General features: G+C 54.2%; 6 protein-coding genes across 6 annotated transcripts; 2 read left to right on the top strand and 4 right to left on the bottom strand.

The window, feature by feature from the left end:
* Window positions 1–1,250: 1,250 nt before the first annotated feature.
* Window positions 1,251–1,436, bottom strand: N7458_006247 (uncharacterized protein; the record flags this gene model as incomplete). The annotated part of the gene is made up of 1 exon (XM_056909629.1): window positions 1,251–1,436. One exon carries the CDS (start codon window positions 1,434–1,436, stop codon window positions 1,251–1,253), a length of 186 nt encoding a protein of 61 aa, XP_056765333.1.
* Window positions 1,437–1,618: 182 nt separating this feature from the next.
* N7458_006246 (sugar porter family MFS transporter) lies at window positions 1,619–3,325 on the top strand (the record flags this gene model as incomplete). The annotated part of the gene is made up of 3 exons (XM_056909628.1): window positions 1,619–1,829; window positions 1,893–2,596; window positions 2,660–3,325. The coding sequence occupies 3 exons, from the start codon at window positions 1,619–1,621 to the stop codon at window positions 3,323–3,325; spliced, it is 1,581 nt and encodes a 526-aa protein (XP_056765332.1).
* A 663-nt stretch (window positions 3,326–3,988) lies between these two features.
* Window positions 3,989–8,553, bottom strand: pan1 (actin cytoskeleton-regulatory complex protein PAN1; the record flags this gene model as incomplete). Its single annotated transcript, XM_056909627.1, has 3 exons — window positions 3,989–5,186; window positions 5,243–7,874; window positions 7,947–8,553. The coding sequence occupies 3 exons, from the start codon at window positions 8,551–8,553 to the stop codon at window positions 3,989–3,991; spliced, it is 4,437 nt and encodes a 1,478-aa protein (XP_056765331.1).
* A 765-nt stretch (window positions 8,554–9,318) lies between these two features.
* Window positions 9,319–10,073, bottom strand: N7458_006244 (DNA-directed RNA polymerase II core subunit RPB11; the record flags this gene model as incomplete). Its single annotated transcript, XM_056909626.1, has 4 exons — window positions 9,319–9,513; window positions 9,574–9,683; window positions 9,745–9,803; window positions 9,871–10,073. The coding sequence occupies 4 exons, from the start codon at window positions 10,071–10,073 to the stop codon at window positions 9,319–9,321; spliced, it is 567 nt and encodes a 188-aa protein (XP_056765330.1).
* Window positions 10,074–11,508: 1,435 nt separating this feature from the next.
* N7458_006243 (uncharacterized protein) lies at window positions 11,509–12,793 on the top strand (the record flags this gene model as incomplete). The annotated part of the gene is made up of 2 exons (XM_056909625.1): window positions 11,509–11,843; window positions 11,998–12,793. The coding sequence occupies 2 exons, from the start codon at window positions 11,509–11,511 to the stop codon at window positions 12,791–12,793; spliced, it is 1,131 nt and encodes a 376-aa protein (XP_056765329.1).
* Window positions 12,794–13,502: 709 nt separating this feature from the next.
* Window positions 13,503–16,538, bottom strand: N7458_006242 (uncharacterized protein; the record flags this gene model as incomplete). The annotated part of the gene is made up of 2 exons (XM_056909624.1): window positions 13,503–15,746; window positions 15,828–16,538. 2 exons carry the CDS (start codon window positions 16,536–16,538, stop codon window positions 13,503–13,505), a joined length of 2,955 nt encoding a protein of 984 aa, XP_056765328.1.
* Window positions 16,539–16,880: the final 342 nt, after the last annotated feature.

Raw genomic sequence — 16,880 nt, 5'->3', positions numbered from 1 at the left:
CAATATTCTATGAAAATACTCTTCAAGACAGTAGTGTCCTCAAATAAGACAGGCTCAGCCCTCTATCCAGATCGTCCGGACAAATGGCCCCAAGCGGAATTCGCCCGAGCTAAGCGAGTCGATCGTGAACCAGCAGCCGTGAGCACCCGAAGACCAGTCTGGCCCCGAGCCCAAAGCCCAAAGCCCCAGAGAAAACGGATCTGAACTACGCTCCGACAATTTTGCAATTTCCGACTAGAGCCTTCAACGTAACGAGAACGAACGAAACTGACATTCATCGTGGATGATTATGAAGCATACGAGAATTCGTAAACAGAGAAAGTTTTATGAGAGAAGGCGATCGATATGCACAGCGTGCATTAAGTTTACTCGTGTCCTTGTGACGAATCAGAATGCCTGCACTGCCGGAAGTCTAGCGGTAGTTCTGTCAGGTTTGGGCACTTCTGATTTGCTCCAAGGTCCAGCCTTCGAAACTTTATGGGAGTTGGAGGGTCATGGCGAGGATTTGCGGGCGGCTCCGAAGATGAAGCTATATGGGATGTACTCTACTGGCGATCAACAAGAAGTTTAAACAAGTATTGAGGGTGATGATTTGAATATGTTAGGATCATGGACAGTAAATAGTTGCCAGAATGAGTTCGGCCAGTATCCCAGAAACAGCCGAATAGTCGCGGGACCGAGGTTCACCAGGGGAGACTGGCAGGTTCCGTCAATACCGTGAAACGTCCGAACGGACTCTGAGAGTGTTGATGGGCCTATTCCCAGTAGAACTCGTTCCAATCGAAAGTAACAAACTCTGTCAAGAGCAATGGATTGGCAAAAACCTAATCCTCCTTCTACTTTCCGATCGGACTCTTCCATGATCGCCCTGATGCTCAGGGACTCCCCGGACTGGCAGTGTATCACTCGGAAAACTCGTAAACCCCCCAGCGCAATAATACCACCGGCAGACTATACTCTTCGCAACCCCCAAGGGAAGTCCTCGCGACAAGGTCAGCCCCAGGAACTCCTGAATGGTCAACCGCCAGAACAAACATTCTCAGTGCGATCTTAAACAGACGTCTGTTCTCCGTTGATAGCAATATTAGGTTATCTATCCGTGAAGCTCAATTTTAAGCTTATCCAGACTGTATCCAAAAAAGTTGTAAGCCTCAAAACCGATGTTATTCTCACCCCCGGAGAGCATCGGCCACTTCCCCAGAATCTGCACGATCCAGCAAATGTTGAGACCTTCCCCGGACATCTCCACACTACCCCAGATATTTGTGTAAGCCAAGCTGCGTTGGCCCAATACCAATGGACCATCTTACGTCCGATTGACCCAACATGCTCTCTTGAGTGGGCTCGCCGTTCTCCCAGTTGGCCGGCGACCGGCGAGCACCGAAGACTTCAACCCCGTACTTAGAGGCGACCCACCGCAACCGATCTGTGGCCATTGCACTGCAAGACACAGTCAGGCACTGCACTCGAGGGTCAATATTGACATATCCACGCTCTACAATTAAGGATATATCGGTCGCAGATTGCCCTACAAGTGATTCGATTTTCTCGTCTTTGAGAATAGTCTACATTATTCTGTGGTTTTTTTTGGGTCATATTCTATTCCTACATCACCATTATGGGCTTGAAGCCGTATATGGGCCTTCGAGGCAATGCCCTCCTCAGGGCTGCAGTCATGCTGGTCGTGTGCCCGACTTTTACTTGCTATGGATACAATATGAGTGTGGCCGGTGGTCTCTTGACGCTTCCTGCGTTCAATACGCAGTTCCCCCGGATGGATACGATTACTACAACTGGAGCACAGCAGGCTGAGAACTCGACGATTCAAGGTGATTCAAAGCCCAAATAGCAAAACACTATGAACACGTTCTAACATATTTGGCTATGAACAGGCACTGTCATTGCCCTGTATACCGTCGGTGGTATCTTTGGAGCCCTGTCCTGCGTCTACCTGGGCGATCTGCTCGGACGCAAGAAAATCATCTTCTGGACCAACTTCATCACCATCATCGGCGCCATCCTCATGGCAACTTCCTTCGACTTTGTCCAATTCATCATCGCCCGGGTTGTCCTCGGTCTCGGTATCGGTGGCTACATCGCCACCGTCCCAGTCTGGCAATCCGAAATTTCACCAGCACACAAGCGAGGCTCCAACGTAGTCACCGATGGTATCTTCGTTGGTCTCGGCGTCACACTCGCTCTGTGGATTGACCTTGGCTTCTACTTCATCAAGGGCAGCTCTGTCTCGTGGCGATTCCCACTAGCTTTCCAGGTCGTCTTGTCGGTCATGGCTATGATTTTCATCACGGTGCTTCCCGAGTCTCCGCGCTGGTTGATCAAGACTGGTCGGATTGATGATGCTAGAGAGGTTCTTTCTGCTCTGCTCGAGCTTGAGCCTCACTCGTCTACTATCACGGATACTATCCAGGAGATTCAGACTACGCTGGCTGTTTGTGGAAACACCTCTTGGACTGCGATGTTCACCAACGGAGAGCAGCGTCTTTTCCATCGTGCATATCTGGCTGCTACCGGTCAGATGTTCCAGCAGATGTGTGGTGTGAACCTGATCACGTACTACGCCACGACTATCTTCGAGGTACACTAACACTATATCTCCCCTTGCAAGCAACCTCCAGTATCACCAACTAACACCATCTAGCAATACCTCGGCACCGACGCAGTGAAATCCCGCATCCTCGCCGCAGCAATGGGCCTCATGCAACCCTTCGGCGGCTACCTAGCCTACTACACAATCGACCGACTCGGCCGCCGCCCCCTCATGCTCTGGAGCGCTGGGGCAATGTCAATCTGCATGGCCGTCCTAGCAGGCACAACCTCGCCCCCCGCCAAATCCAGCACCGCCGCCCTAGTCATCGCCGTCATCGCCCTGTACTGCTTCCAATTCATCTTCACCGTCGGCTACTCAGGCCTGACATTCCTCTACGCCGCCGAAATGGCACCCCTGCAGGTCCGCGCCGCCGTCAGCGCAGTCTCCACCGCCACCGTGTGGACATTCAATTTCCTACTTGCAGAGGTGACGCCTATCGGCTTCGCGTCGATCGCGAATAACTACTACATTATCTTCGCAGTGATCAATGCTTTGATCGTGCCGGCTGTGTACTTCTTTTTCCCCGAGACCAAGGGTCGGTCGTTGGAGGAGATTGATGAGATTTTCGCTCAGTCGAAGAGCATTTTTGATCCGCCGCGTGTGGCGAGACGGATGCAGAAGACTCTGAGGGCGCATCAGCCTGAGATTCCGGGTGCCCAGGACTCGGAGAGTGGGGGTGAGAATAATGAGTATGTTAAGGAGAGTGTGAAGGCTTAAGAGTGTGGATGGGAATGATTATTCTGATCACAGATTGTGAATAGTTGATATGGTCCTTTCTTTTCCGAAGTGGGCATTAATGTTGTCCAATGGAAGGAAGTGGTGGATTCTGAGTTGCAGGTCAATGTGGATTTGGAGGGTTTTAAGAACCCCGATTGCAGATAGCAGATGCCCAGGAAGGGTTATCATTAGTTATAGCAAGCAGAATCAAATGGAATATTTGTATTGCTCTGGACCCTTGTCATCAAGATCTAGAGTTGCCGTTTAGAAGCAGTCATCTGGGGTGGATAGGGATCCCAGCATTAGCCTGCAACTTGATATGTCCCAGGTACCTAGGGCCCATGGTAGATTAATGACCTACTTAAACGATACGAAAATAAAAGCCAGAGAGATATCAACAAAATCAGGCAAAAAAAGGCTAATATTTTATGCGAATGGCATACACAACAAAGCTGAATACTCTCCCGCTCATCATCGTCTCCATCTCATCACCATCACCATCAACCTCAAGCACCCATCACAACATCTGACATACCAAGTCCTCCTCGCCTCTCACAAAAAGGAATGCTTTAAAAGAAAAAAACATGAAGATGAACCGCTTCCATCCCATGAATAAAATATCCATCACCCCTCGTTCTGTACAATATGTTCCATCACCACCTCTCACAGCACACGACCAGCCGAGGAACTGGTGCTACGGTCATTGGTCTGCACCTTCCGGAGACCCCTACCGGCCTGGATAGAGGCAAGGAGCGCGGATCGGTCACCGCCGGCCCCACCCGCGGCTGGGGGAGGAGGAGGGGGAAGCCCGGGGGCTCCACCTGCAGGAGGAGGCGGAGGGGGAGCAGCAGGGGCTCCAAATGGAGGGGGCGGTGGTGGCGGTGCCGCGGGCGCTCCACCTGCAGGGGGAGGAGGGGGAGGAGGAGCAGCAGCTGGGGCACCAGGTACAGGAGGTGGAGGAGGTGGTGGAGGAATGCCAGCTGGGGGAGTGGGAGAAGAAGCTTCTTCAACCGCAGGGGGAGAAACGGCTGCGGGTGGAGGGGGAGGGGGAGGAGCGATAGGACTGGTTTGCACCGGGGTAGGGGACTTGTCTTCTTCCATGGCGCTCAGGGGACGCGGAGGAGCCATGGTGCCGAACAAGATGCTGGCAAGCTGCTTGGCGCTGCCGCCGCCGGGGTGGTCGTCTTCCTCGTCAGAGGAATCGAACTCGGAGCCAGCAGCAGACCAGTCATCATCGTCCTCGGGCCGGGCACGGGTCTTGCGCTCCAAAGGAACGGCTCCGGTGAAGGTGGGCTTGATGGGCTCCTGCTTCTCCTGCTGCGCGAGACGGTGGAAGGGATTGGTGGATTGGGCAGCAGGTGGCGAGGTGGCATGAGAGGGCTCGGAGGGCTGCTGACCCAAGGACTTGAAATAAGGGTTCTTCGACTCAGCATCGGGCGAAGAGGCTGGGAAGCTGTCGGGGCTGACAATCTTCTCGGCCTCTGGGCCAGGAGCAGGAGCAGCAGGCTCAGGGACAGCGACAGTAGGAATGGGAGGAGCAGGCAGAACCTGGCTCTGCGTAGGGGTGCTGTCCTGGGGAGTAATGTTGATAGGGCCTTCGTCATCCGAAGAATCCTCGTCCATACCCTCCAGCTCGCGCTGCAGCTGACGCTCGCGTTCCTTAGCAGCTTCAAGCTCGGCACGCTGGGCCTCAAGTCTGGCCTCCTGCTCCTTAGCCTGACGGCCAGCTTCTTCCCTGCGTCGCTTCTCTTCCTGCTTCTTGACCTTGCCCTGTCGGACCTGCTCCTCAAGGGCGCGTAGCTTCGCATCTTGAGCTTCCTTCTGCTTACGATATTCCTCTTCACGCTGTTTGGCCTCGTCCCTATCAAAGGTTTTAGCAAGACTCCACTTTCAATGTCATCTTTCCGGCTGACTTACTCAAGACGCTTGGTCTCGGCCTCCTGCACCTCTTGCTCCTCCTTGATAGCCTGTTCACGGGCAAGCTCTTCCGCCTTCTTCGAATCAGCCTGGCCAGCACTATCGGTCCGGGCCCTGCGAGTAGGCGGCGCAGGAGGTGGCTTCTTGCCAGCAGTCTTTGTAGCAGCTGGGGCTGGACCACCACGCTCTTCGGCCAAACGGCGTTGCCGCTCTGCCTCACGCTTAGCGTCTTCCTCCTCGGCACGCTTGACACGCTCTTCACGCTCGCGCTTCTCCCGCTCCTGTCGCTGCGACAAGGTCTCAGTAGCATCATTGGGCTTCATGCCAGCAGCAGCCATACGCTCAGCAATGCGCTTCTGAGCGCGCTCTCTAGCAGCTGCCACGCGGTCTTCGTGCGTGTTTCCTGGGTATGAGCCCGTAGAAGGAGTGGAGGCAGGCATAGAAGGACGAGCAGCAGGTGACTCGGCAGGTGACTCGGCAGGAGAACGATACTGAGCGCTGGAATCCTGGGCGGGTCGATCGCGCTCTTCCTTACGGATATGAGCGGTCCGGCTATTACGGCCGAGATCATAGATGAAATCACGGATGGTGTCCTCCACGCCGAGGGCATCCTCCCAGCGACGCTTCTCATGCTCGCGAGTGGAGTTCTCACCCTGATCGCGAAGGCTGTCCTCCAGACTCTTAGCAAAGTCGCGAACACTTTCCTCGACGTCCCGAGTCATAGTATCGTTGCGCTCTCGTTCAGCCTTCGCATTATTGTTCTCAGCCTCCAAGCGGCGAGCAGCTTGGCCGTCGTCATCCGCGCCTGCAGGAACAGGGCGGCCGGCAAGCTCAGCCGCGCGCGCTTGCATACGGGCACGGGCCCGAGCCTTGATGCGATCGGCCTCGGTGATCGAACCGCCGGGACCAGTGCCGACAATGTTGCCGGCGCTGCCAGGGTGAGCCTTGGCATCCTTGAGACGGAATATCTCAAGCTTCGCGTCAGCAATCTCACGCTCAAGTCGGCGAACATCAGACGCGACCTGGGGGACCTGATCCTCGTAAGCCTGTAGCTGGCGACGAAGTGATCGACGCTCCGCTCCGTTGTCCAGTCCACGGAATGCAGCGTTAGGGTGAGTATCAATGTCATCCTGAACGCGACGAATTCGGTCCATTAGGCTCTCGGCCTCACGGCGGTCCTGGCGATCGAGGGCCTCGTCATCCTCAGCCCGGTTCTCATCCTGGAAGTCAACAGCATCAAGCATAATCTTAGCCTCACGGATCTTCTTCTGTAATTGGTCCACAGACAGCTCCTCGGTCTCAGATGCTTGAGAAGAGGGAGCAGGAGAAGGAGTGCGGCCGTCCTGGCCCACACGGCGACGCGCACTAGAGCGGTAGCCACCTGCGGCGTCATTGTTCTTGAACATCGTCGCGTCCTTGCGGCCGACTCCACCAGCAGCCCCGCCGCCACCGCGGAATGAGTGATCCTTGAGGTAGCTGACGCCGGTCTTCTGGGGCTGCAAGAAGGCACCCGTGGCCTTGCGGTTCTCAGCATCCTGGGACAAAAGGGACTTGACTGTACCAATGGACTCGTTCAAGTGTCTCGTGGATGGGGGGATAAGCTCAGGAGGAAGGCGGCTAGGAACGGGATACCCGTTCAAAGCACGATAGATCAAGTGCATAGCCACGGCGAACTCATCCATATTGAGACGACCACGGTTGTGGGGGTCTGCCAAGGTCCAGATGCGCTCGAGATCCTTGCGATTCAATCCACTCTGTCCCATAATCTCAATGGCGGTCTCACCACCAACGAAGCCCTTGCGCAGGCCATCCCAAGCACGGAAGAGGTCGTCGTAAATCTTCTTCTCTTCCTTCGTGATAGCCCAAGAGACAGTAGCATTTCCAGACAAGTTGGCAGTAGTGAAACCACCCTCACGACCAGGCTGAGGCATAAGTTGCTGCTTCATAGCTTCAATGTTAGGCAATCCCTGCGCGGGGGTGTTTATGAAACCCCACTGGCCGGGAATTCCAGTGGGCTGGGCAGTCAGCCCCGTAGGCTGAACGTTCAATCCACCAGTCTGCGCAGGGCTGAGATTTGAGCCAAGCCCAGTAGGCATGGGTGGCATCGGAGGCCGAGGCCCGGTGTAGCCCGTAGCCTGTGGGTTGGTCAGGAATCCAGTCTGCTGAGGTTGGAGGAACTGCGACTGGTTCTGTCCAGGGAAACCAGTCTGCTGGGCCTGAAGGCCGGTCTGCTGTGGGAAGAATCCAGTAGGCTGAGCAGTCAGCTGCGACAGAAGTTGCTGGTTACTTGCCTGCTGAGGCTGAGGCTGCTGAACGATGGGAGGAGTCGACTTGTTCTCCAACAGTGGCGCATCGAAACTGGGGGCATTGGTGCGCGGGGCGGGCTCAGGCTGAGTGTCGGGCACATCGAAGGAGATAATATCGACCATGCTCGAAACCTCATTCTTAATTGTCTCCGGCAAAGCCGTTGGAACTTCGCGACCAGTCAGGCGCAGGTTGCAAAGGTACATGGCCAATGCGAATTCGGGGAAGAACAGCTGGCCTGACTTGGTGGAGTCCGACAACACCCAAATCTTGGAAAGGTCACTGCCGGGAAGTTTCGAGCGCATCAAAAGGTCTCTAGCTTTGTCGCCTGTAATATGCATATCAGTAAGTTTGTCCTAGATGCCACTATGCATTCGCCACCGCCATGTGGGAAACCAACCTTCCATTGTCTTGTTATCACCAACCGCAGACCTGAAGAGCTGCTCGAATTTGGCCTGATCTTGCGCAGTGATGAACGACAGACGGATACTCGGGATTCTCGATCCAGTCTTCGGCGGCACCTGTGGGCGAGGTCCAGAGGAGGCATCGGGTTGGAAGGAGTTCGCAATCTCGGAGGAAGTCTTCGGGCGAGTAGGGAGGCCTGTCGGTTGCGACACCTGGAGTTGCGGGGCTTGCGGCTGCGACTGGCTCTGAGGAGGGTATCCGGTATATTGAGGTTGCTGGAAGTTCTGTTGCTGTTGCAGCTGGGGCTGCTGCTGTGGTTGTTGACCAGGGAATCCGGTGAACTGCGGCTGGAGCTGGCCCGCGGGGAATCCGGTGGCCTGGGGTTGAAGCTGCGCGCTACCGAATGGCGAGGGCTGTCCAGCGAAACCAGTAGGCTGGGGCGCAAATCCTGTTGGCTGTGGCTGTTGCATTGATGCTTGAGGTTGGCCCTGGGAGAATTGCGAGTATGATGGTTGCGGCTGCTGTTGCTGCTGCATGAATGGTGCCTGGCCTGGACGGCCAGCGCCACCACCGCCGAGGTAGGAATTCGACGAGGAGAACATTATGATGAACGCGGCACTCGCATGGACAAAACAGATATACAAGGGTCCAGGGAGAAGAGATTGATGAGGAGGGAAAGGAGAAAACGAATGCTGAGGGGAGTTAGGTGAATCTCAGGAGCAACGTAAATGACGCTGTTGTAGGGACGCGGAGGCACGCTAGCCCGAACTAGAGCTTAGTCATCGGTGTGGGTCCCGACCCTTGTGGCCTAAGGCCCAAAGAGTAAATAAAGTGTCAAATGGTGGACAGGGTCGCAGTTGTAGGAATATTTGTAGGTATGAAGGGTAATTAAATACGCGGTGTTCAGAGGAATCGACTACTAAAACCAAGTAAGCCTTGTTGGCTGCCAACTATGGATCAACGCTGATTACTCGAAGCGGTCATTTACAAGGTCAACAGGAGCAATTTCATTTGAGTTGAATTGCAGTGGTATCATGCTCAATACATGGCTGTGAGGTCATGTAGAGATATCTATCAACTAACTATCGAAAGTCCTCGCCGGGACTATGGGGCCGCACGAAAAAACCGAAAAAAAAAGCCATCGCAGATTAAACGAAAAAGAGGAGGGACATGGGGAAATGAGGAGAGGGAATAGGTGGGGTGGAAGCATGAGAAGGAGGATCATGAAGATAGGGAAAGGGCATGGAAAACAAAGCAAAGACACGAAGAGAACCCAAGTGCGCCGAACCCTATTTTGAAAAAGAAAAAGAGTGCAGAATTTGAAATGATGACTGCGAATGAGCCAGACATCGATCCACCCAACCCCTTTACTCGCCGATGTTCTGCTGCTGGTTGGCAGCATTGGCCATCTTGCGCAGCTCATACTCCTTGGTGAACTCGCGCGACAGGATGCCGAGGTCCTTGATCAAGGCCTGGCAGGCGTTGATGACGGCCTGACGGGGGGTGATCTCGCCATCGGTCTGGCAACGCAGCTGGAAGTTGGGAGTCAGGGGGTGAGGAACCTGAAAGGTAGTCAGAGAGCCTGTTGACATCGAGGGTCAGATTAATTCTGTAAAACATACCCTGTAGGCGGCAAAGGTGACATGGGCGGTGCGGAGGAGGCGAGAGCGGATCATGTTGCCCAAAGTGTGGTCCTCCTTGTGGAAGGTGAAAATCGCAGCGGAGGGCATGCCTGCGTTTGAAATGTCAGATGAATTTCTCGAGACTTCGTTGCTCGAGAGGAGGGTACTTACGGGTGTCGACCTCGACGTCGATCTTGTTCTCGCCGGGGCCGAGGAGGATGGCCTCGTATCTGGGATGCAAAAGTCAGTATATTGGTACATGTAAACGGTGATACACGTAAGAAGACGACTGAGAACTGGGAGACACGATCCAGGGCAACAGGGCTGTGACAGGCTCGGGGGTGATCCTTGGAAACTGACGGGTCCGGGCGATCTTCCGCATGAGGAGGCCGGTGACTCCGAGGAGCAGGGCGAGACCGACTACCCGCACGCTCCCGGGCGATAGCCACAGAAGCGGTGGTGAAGTCGAAGCGGGAGGACGGGTAACAGTAGGAACTCATGGTTCCCAGACTGTAGGAATGTTCGTGATGGGGAGTGTTCTGAGGGAGTTCGATGGGAGGGGAAGGGGAAGAAGGAAGAGAGACTTTGGGAGAGGAGGCAGAAAAAGACATGGTGAAGCCGAGTCCGCGATCAATCGCACGGTTCAACAATGCGACAGGTATGGTGTAGTGGTAGGTGAGGCTGTACAGGAAGTTGAGGTGTAGAGGATTTGGGGAAGGAGAGGAAGGATGGGAAGGAGCGATGGGGATCAACCCCGACGACATCATCTACGACCTCATTGGGCAAATTTTGAAGCATCTCAAACTAGAGACACCGATATACTCCGCGTTTTCAGGACTTTTCCTGGCAGCCTGCCACAGGCCTGGCCTTGCGCACGGGAACGGATTGAGCATCAATCAAGCCCATGAAGACATGCCAGTCTCGAATCAAGGGGAATCAAGTAAAAGGTCCATAAAAAAAAGGACAGAAAGCAAAACTGTGACCTACCTGTCGGGAGCATTCATCTTGGGTAGATACTCGGCGTGTGCGAGGTGGAGGTTGTTGGAGGTGCGAGGTTGAGCAGGTTAGAAAGATGCCAGTTTGATGGTGGTTGCAGGAAGTTCAGGATTGACCGCTTTATGCGGGAATAAAAGTGATCAGTTATGGAAATTCCTGATCAATTTAAACAGCTCGTGGTGACCGCCTAGTCGCGGGTTCGTTGGCAACCTGCACTGCGATCAAAGAGCAGAGAACCACCCAGAATGCAGTGTTCAAACACAGCAAATTTATCAGCTTAGTAAGGGCTTGATGAGATTGATGCGGAGTGACAGGTCAGTCTAGATGTCTAACAGAGATCAGAGCGCTGCCTGTTGTAGAGATCTGTCTGAGTCGAGTTGATATAGATGATGAAAAGTGCCTTGTCGCGGGCGGATCGTGATATTGGCCACGTGATGAGGCCTGGATGTCAGGTCACATGATGTTGAACTGATTGGTCACGTGATATTGCTTGACCTAGTTGACGTACCATGATTTTGGACCATCATTTAATCCTCCAGAGTAAACGGGTATTCTACTTTCAAAGGTCATGACATTCGAATTCAAAGCATATTGATCTATCAGAAACATCTTATTCATCTGATCTAAAATAAAGTTAGCATCTATCAGCTATGTCCCAAATTCACCTCGGTTCTCTGCATATTGCGGCAAATGCGGGTCCATCTGAAGAGAATCCCCTCCACTCCAAACTATAAAGGAACAAGCATCATCATTCCCTATCCAGCCAGCATTTACTCTTTGTATTCCCTGGTCTATAACCTGGTCTATCTCCCCAAGAACCCCAACCTTGCCTAACTTTGGTCATCCTAAATCTCCCAATTACAACATATATATCTCCATCTCCTTCTCCTGCCCAGCTTCAAACTAACACCGCTACACCCCCTGATTTACTTTCCCAAAATGCAACACCAAAAACCAGAACGCATCTACAAAACCCACCCCCTCGCCAACACCCTCGTGCTAAACATCGCCACCTCCGCCCTCGCAATATCCATCTTCTCAGCCGGCGGCTACAACACAACCCTCAGCACCCTAGAAACAAACCTCCACCCTGCAACAAATCTCATAAAAGACATTCCAGAACCACAAAACCCTGCGCGCAAATCCTTCGCAGAAACGGGGATCTTACTCCTAGGCGTGGGATTTATCAATTGGGACGTTGATCGCGGAGAGGTGTATAAAGTTACAGGAGTGTGGCTGTTCGTGCCGAGGAATATGCCCGAGGATCTTGTGCCGTGGGTAGATGATTTGAGGGGCCTTTATGGGGATACTACAAGTACGAGTACGAGTACGAGTACAGCTGCTGGTACTGGATGCACAAATACATCCATATCAGATGAACTGACAGATCTACACAACCCGGAACAATTACAAACGCCTCCATACAAGGACCCCTCCAACTCCAAATGCAACCCCAAATCCCCAAATACACCCTCCTACCCCCAAATCTGGCTCCAAAACCGGCTCCATCACCGAAGCATCCACCGCCCTAACAGACCTAACCCCAGACGTCCTCGTAATCCAAGGCTCCGACGCAGGAAGCCACACCCAAACAACCTCCGCATCCCTCCTCACCCTCCTCCCAAAACTGACAACCCTACTATCAAACCACAAAACCAAAACCAAAAACGAACACGAAAGGAACCCCCTAACCCTCCTCGTAGCAGGCAGCCTCACAACAGGCCGCACCCTAGCCGCAGCGCTCATCCTGGGCGCGAGCGGTGGCGTAATGGGTACCCGGTTCCTAGCCAGCCACGAAGCACACACCAGCAGTGGGTATCAAGTTACTATCCTTTGTGCTAGCGACGGGGGCGTGAGTACGGTGCGGTCAACTGTTTATGATCGTGTTTGGGGGATATACGGGTGGCTGGGACGGTATAGGGGGCGCGGGATTGTGAATGACACTTATCTGGATACGGAGCGGGGGGATGGGGGAGGAGGAGAATCGGAGGTTGTATTTGGAGGAGATGGGGAAGGGGGATGGGGGTGGGTTGTTCCTGGGGGAAGGATGACGATGTATGCGGGGACCGGGGTTGAGCTTGTTAGGGAGGTGAAGGGGGAGGGAGGGAGATTTTGGAGGAGGTTTGGGAGGATGTTGAGGGTGTTTTTGGGAGGGGGTGTCGATGTCGACTGTCGATTGTCGATTGTTGATGTTGGGTTCGATGGGGTATGGCGTGATACTTAATTGTGTTGTGTTGTGTTGTGGTATAGTGAAAGATAAGCTGTATAAAGTGTCTATACTGAGTACGAATACTAGGATAAGGTTGATTCATGAAAGCGGAGTGAGTAAAAGCCCCCGAACCGCGATGTATTATATGTAAGTGATCTCCCAAAATCAGCCCGAGGAGAGAAGATAGAAGAAAAAAAAGACGACGACGAACAAAGATGTAGAAATGCTGACGAAAAAAAACAACCAAGAAACGAAATGACCGGAAACAAGATGAAAACGAGAAAAGAAAAAAAAAACGCCATGCCTGCCTGCACCAATGCCGAAGAAATCAAAAAGAGAAGCGTCAAGGTAATAAAATCAACCACGGAAACCATATGTCCTCATACTATTATTGCCGCATCGCCTCAGATATGACATGACAGGAACGAAAGGGCCCAGACAGAGAAGCTGGCGCGAAAGAGAAACATCGATCAAGTAGTATCTAGGATGCTTTTGCTTTTCCCAGACGATACTCGAGGAGAGAACCGTCGATGCTGAAAATCATGCGAGCTTGGCTGTCTGGATCATATAGGTGGGTATGTGCGTAGGAATCATGTCATGAAGAGAGGCGAGACGAAGCATAGAAGAATTAGGAAAAAAATATTTTCTATACAGCGACGCCAGGCATGCATCAGCCGAATGCACACCGATTTCAATTTGGAAATGCAAGAACAGAGCCGAGAGATTAGTGCACGGCACTCAAGAGATCACCCAGCGAGGACGTGCCTCGCTTCAACTTCCAACCGCTCTTCTTCTTGTCTCTTTTTTTCATCATATCAGCCCAGCCCTCGTCGTCATTATCGTCATCTAAAGCAGATGGCTTGCGGCCGGCAGGGGACTGGCTTGTTCGGGACACGGGTCGCACAGTCACGGTTGCCAGCGAAGACGACTTGGGCAGACCCATGTGGGACTGGGTAACGGACAGGGACGATTGATGGTTGTTCTCGTCGTTCCAGCCCTTGTGCACGGCTGAGACGCCGGGGGCAGGCTCACCTCCCATCACCGACACAGGTCGATATCGGGATGCCAGACCGGCATTGCTGCGCTCCGAGGGTGCGATGGAAGCGGCGTAACCTCCAGTGTTGGGTCTGAAGGGTGGTCCGCCGGGAAGATGGGGCAACGGTGAACCTCGTCGCGCAGCAATATTGGGATCAAGCATGCTGAGAGTACGCTGCTGCTCAAAGTTCGGTGCCATAGCGCCAGGCGGGCCCTGCATGGACATCGGCCTCAGATTGGGATTTAGGCCCATGACGGAGGGAGAACCCGCCATAGGGTGGCCAGACATTGAAGGAGGACCCATAGGGCCACCCTGCATGGGCATTCCTCCCATCATCTGCGGTGGCATGGCACCCGCCATCATCGGAGGAGTACCCGGCATACCCTGCATGCCCTGCATTTGCATCATCTGTCCCATCCACTGCATCTGCATCTGCATCATATTCTGCATCTGGTTGGAAAGGTTCAGCTGAGCCTGCTCGTTGGGCGTCATTGGCTGCGGCCCCATCATCGAGTAAGGCCGAGGAACGCCGCCTGGATTGCCCATCCCCATTTGCATCTGCTCGTACATTGCCAAATGGTTGGGACTTCCACCTGCACGTCGAGCTGCCCTGTTCCGCTCTTCATTGGCAATCACACCAACAAGACCACCCGGGGGAGGGACAGGGGAAGAAGCACCTCCATAAACGGAGCCAGAGCCACCACCCAAAGCCAGGGATTCGCGGTTGGTTTGGTTGACAATACGAGCACCAAAGTAGGGATCCTGAGGCAAGTTTCTGGCAAAGACAGGTAGACTGCCCCTGTTGCCAGCATCCGCGCCGGCCAGAGAGGTAGACGACGAAGAATACGGGTGCATCGACGCGCGAAGGTTCGGATGAGAGCTGACATTGGCCAAGCGAGTCGGGGGACGGTTGCGATTGGGGAAGCCATGGGCTGCCAGAATGCCAAGCGGGATCTCCTCGTCATCCTCCTCGTTGCTGCTCTTCCCGCTAGAGGACTTTTCGCCCGGGTTGGATAAGCGGTTGGGAAGGTTGGGAGTGCTGCTGCTGGCTGAAGCCATTTCCGGACGGAGCATGGGGGAGGAAGCTTGCTGGCCCGTCACCTTTTGCATCTGCTGCCGATAGAGGGAGAGGTGAGCCTCTTGCTTTCGTCGTTGCCGCTCCGCTGCCCGCTGCTTCTCTACTTCATCTTCGTCGTTATCAAATTCTTCATGCTCGGATTCCTCATCGCTCTTCGTGGCATCACTATTGGACCGTCGAAGTTCTTGCTGCTGGCGGTAATGCTCGAATTGAGACGGAGTCATCACCTTATTGCCATTGGCTGGAGATGTAGACTTGGGCATGCTCTCGGCGAACTGAACGGCCAATCGCGCATCGTCCAGCTCGTGATCACTCGGGGCGGGGGAACGTCTTGCAAATAAGCCCTCGTCCGCAGTCGGACTCAAGTATGCAGGACTAGTGGCCTTGCCCTTGTCAAAGGGCGTGTCACCTGACAGGGAAGTACCCTCTTCCCACCTAGGCGAGGAGCCTTTAGTCCACAGCACAGATTGTCGGACCATCTTGGCATCTTCATCATCAATAGCGTTCGAGTCCTGTTCCACCGAGTAGATTCCACTCCTCCGCAAGCCATCCGACGGCCGCCTGCCGGGCTTCTCCAACGCCCGGTGTGAAGTAGTCGCGCCGAGCATCTGGGCCGGCGACGGTGACGGTCTGCGGAAAGTTGTAACAGTCTCGGGTGGCGAACGAGCCGGCGAAGTAACCTTGTCGCTGGCGGGGCTTTTCAGCAAGTTGTCGCCAGAGTGACGGCTACCCCATGAATACGGGGAGGGCTCGACGGGCACCGATCGGTCTGTATTAATGGGAGTAGGTCGTCCAGCTTTATTGTCAGTTGCTTGAAACTCCGGCAGGGCTTGCGTAGGTGGAGACGAGGAGTACTATAACCACAGCCGTTAGCCCGTTTATCATCATCTCCCCCCTTGCATCATCTTTTGCCATGACTGGTTGGTTCCGCGTACCTGTTGAGCTCGTTGCGGAGAAGGGTGCCGCAACAAGGCACTTGCTCGCTTCCCTAAGTTGTCAAACATCTTTCCGAAGTCATCACCCCCTGTTCCGAGATCGAGATTCAATTGCGAATCAGGTAACCTGGGCGGGGTGGCTGTGTCGTCCGTGCTACCGCTGTAGGCACGCTGCTTGGGCACCTCCGGCGTGGCATGTCGAGGGGGAGCAGGGGGTGTCGAGTTCTTATTGAAGCGTCCCCCGAAGGAGAACGTCCTACCCGCGGCTCGGAGGGCCCCTGCGAGCGGAGGCGGAGCGGGGATGTCGTGGATTCTCGAATGTGGGGAGGAAGCCTCATCGGGCGGTGAAATTTCGGTCGATGAAGGCTGGGTTGAGGAGGAACTGAGCCGAGTCGAGGTTGAGCTTTCGTAGGTCGGACCACTATCATTGCGACCGGTCAGTCGTTTCCTGAGGGATTCCATGGTCCCGGGGCGGCCATACCGAGTTTTACCCAAGGGATGCTCTGACCCGGCGAAGATGTTATCGTCCTCAATACTAGCATGGCCCTCACTCATGCGCTTTGTGAGCGGACCGCCGTCGGTCATTGATCGTTGTTGGGTCCCCGGTCGCTCGAAGACTCGGAAGGAGGACTGGGGTTGACCATCCACGTCGTCTAGAACATTACCCGACGACTTCCTCCGGGTGAAGCCTTTGGGCAGCTTGATGGGCATTGGTGCGGTAGTGCGGTATTTATCGACTGCAGCAGGGGAGCAGCTGAATGGACGAGATAGAATTTCGTGTAGACCTGCCTCCCTTCAATCGCGAATCACTCCCATTAAGGTTTCCCAGCAACTTTTGAGGAGAGAAAGAACGGAAACAACCGTGAAGAGTCTCTTGGAGGCTCTATTCGGTGAGTTCGCTCGACGTGTCCAATGCAGGTGAACGGGGGAAAAGTGGATTCAAAAAAAAGCGATCAATCCAGGAGGAGGGGGTGTGCCTGGAGAAGGATGGGCCGATGGGCCGAGCGGTCGCAAGGGCAGACCAGAGAACTAATTGTACAGCGGGAACAATGA

The sequence above is a fragment of the Penicillium daleae genome, assembly GCF_028827525.1.
Source record: "Penicillium daleae strain IBT 16125 chromosome Unknown utg000006l_segment0_segment0, whole genome shotgun sequence".
In the NCBI taxonomy this organism is placed as follows: Eukaryota; Fungi; Ascomycota; class Eurotiomycetes; order Eurotiales; family Aspergillaceae; genus Penicillium; species Penicillium daleae.
This window is presented reverse-complemented; position numbering and strand designations above follow the sequence as displayed.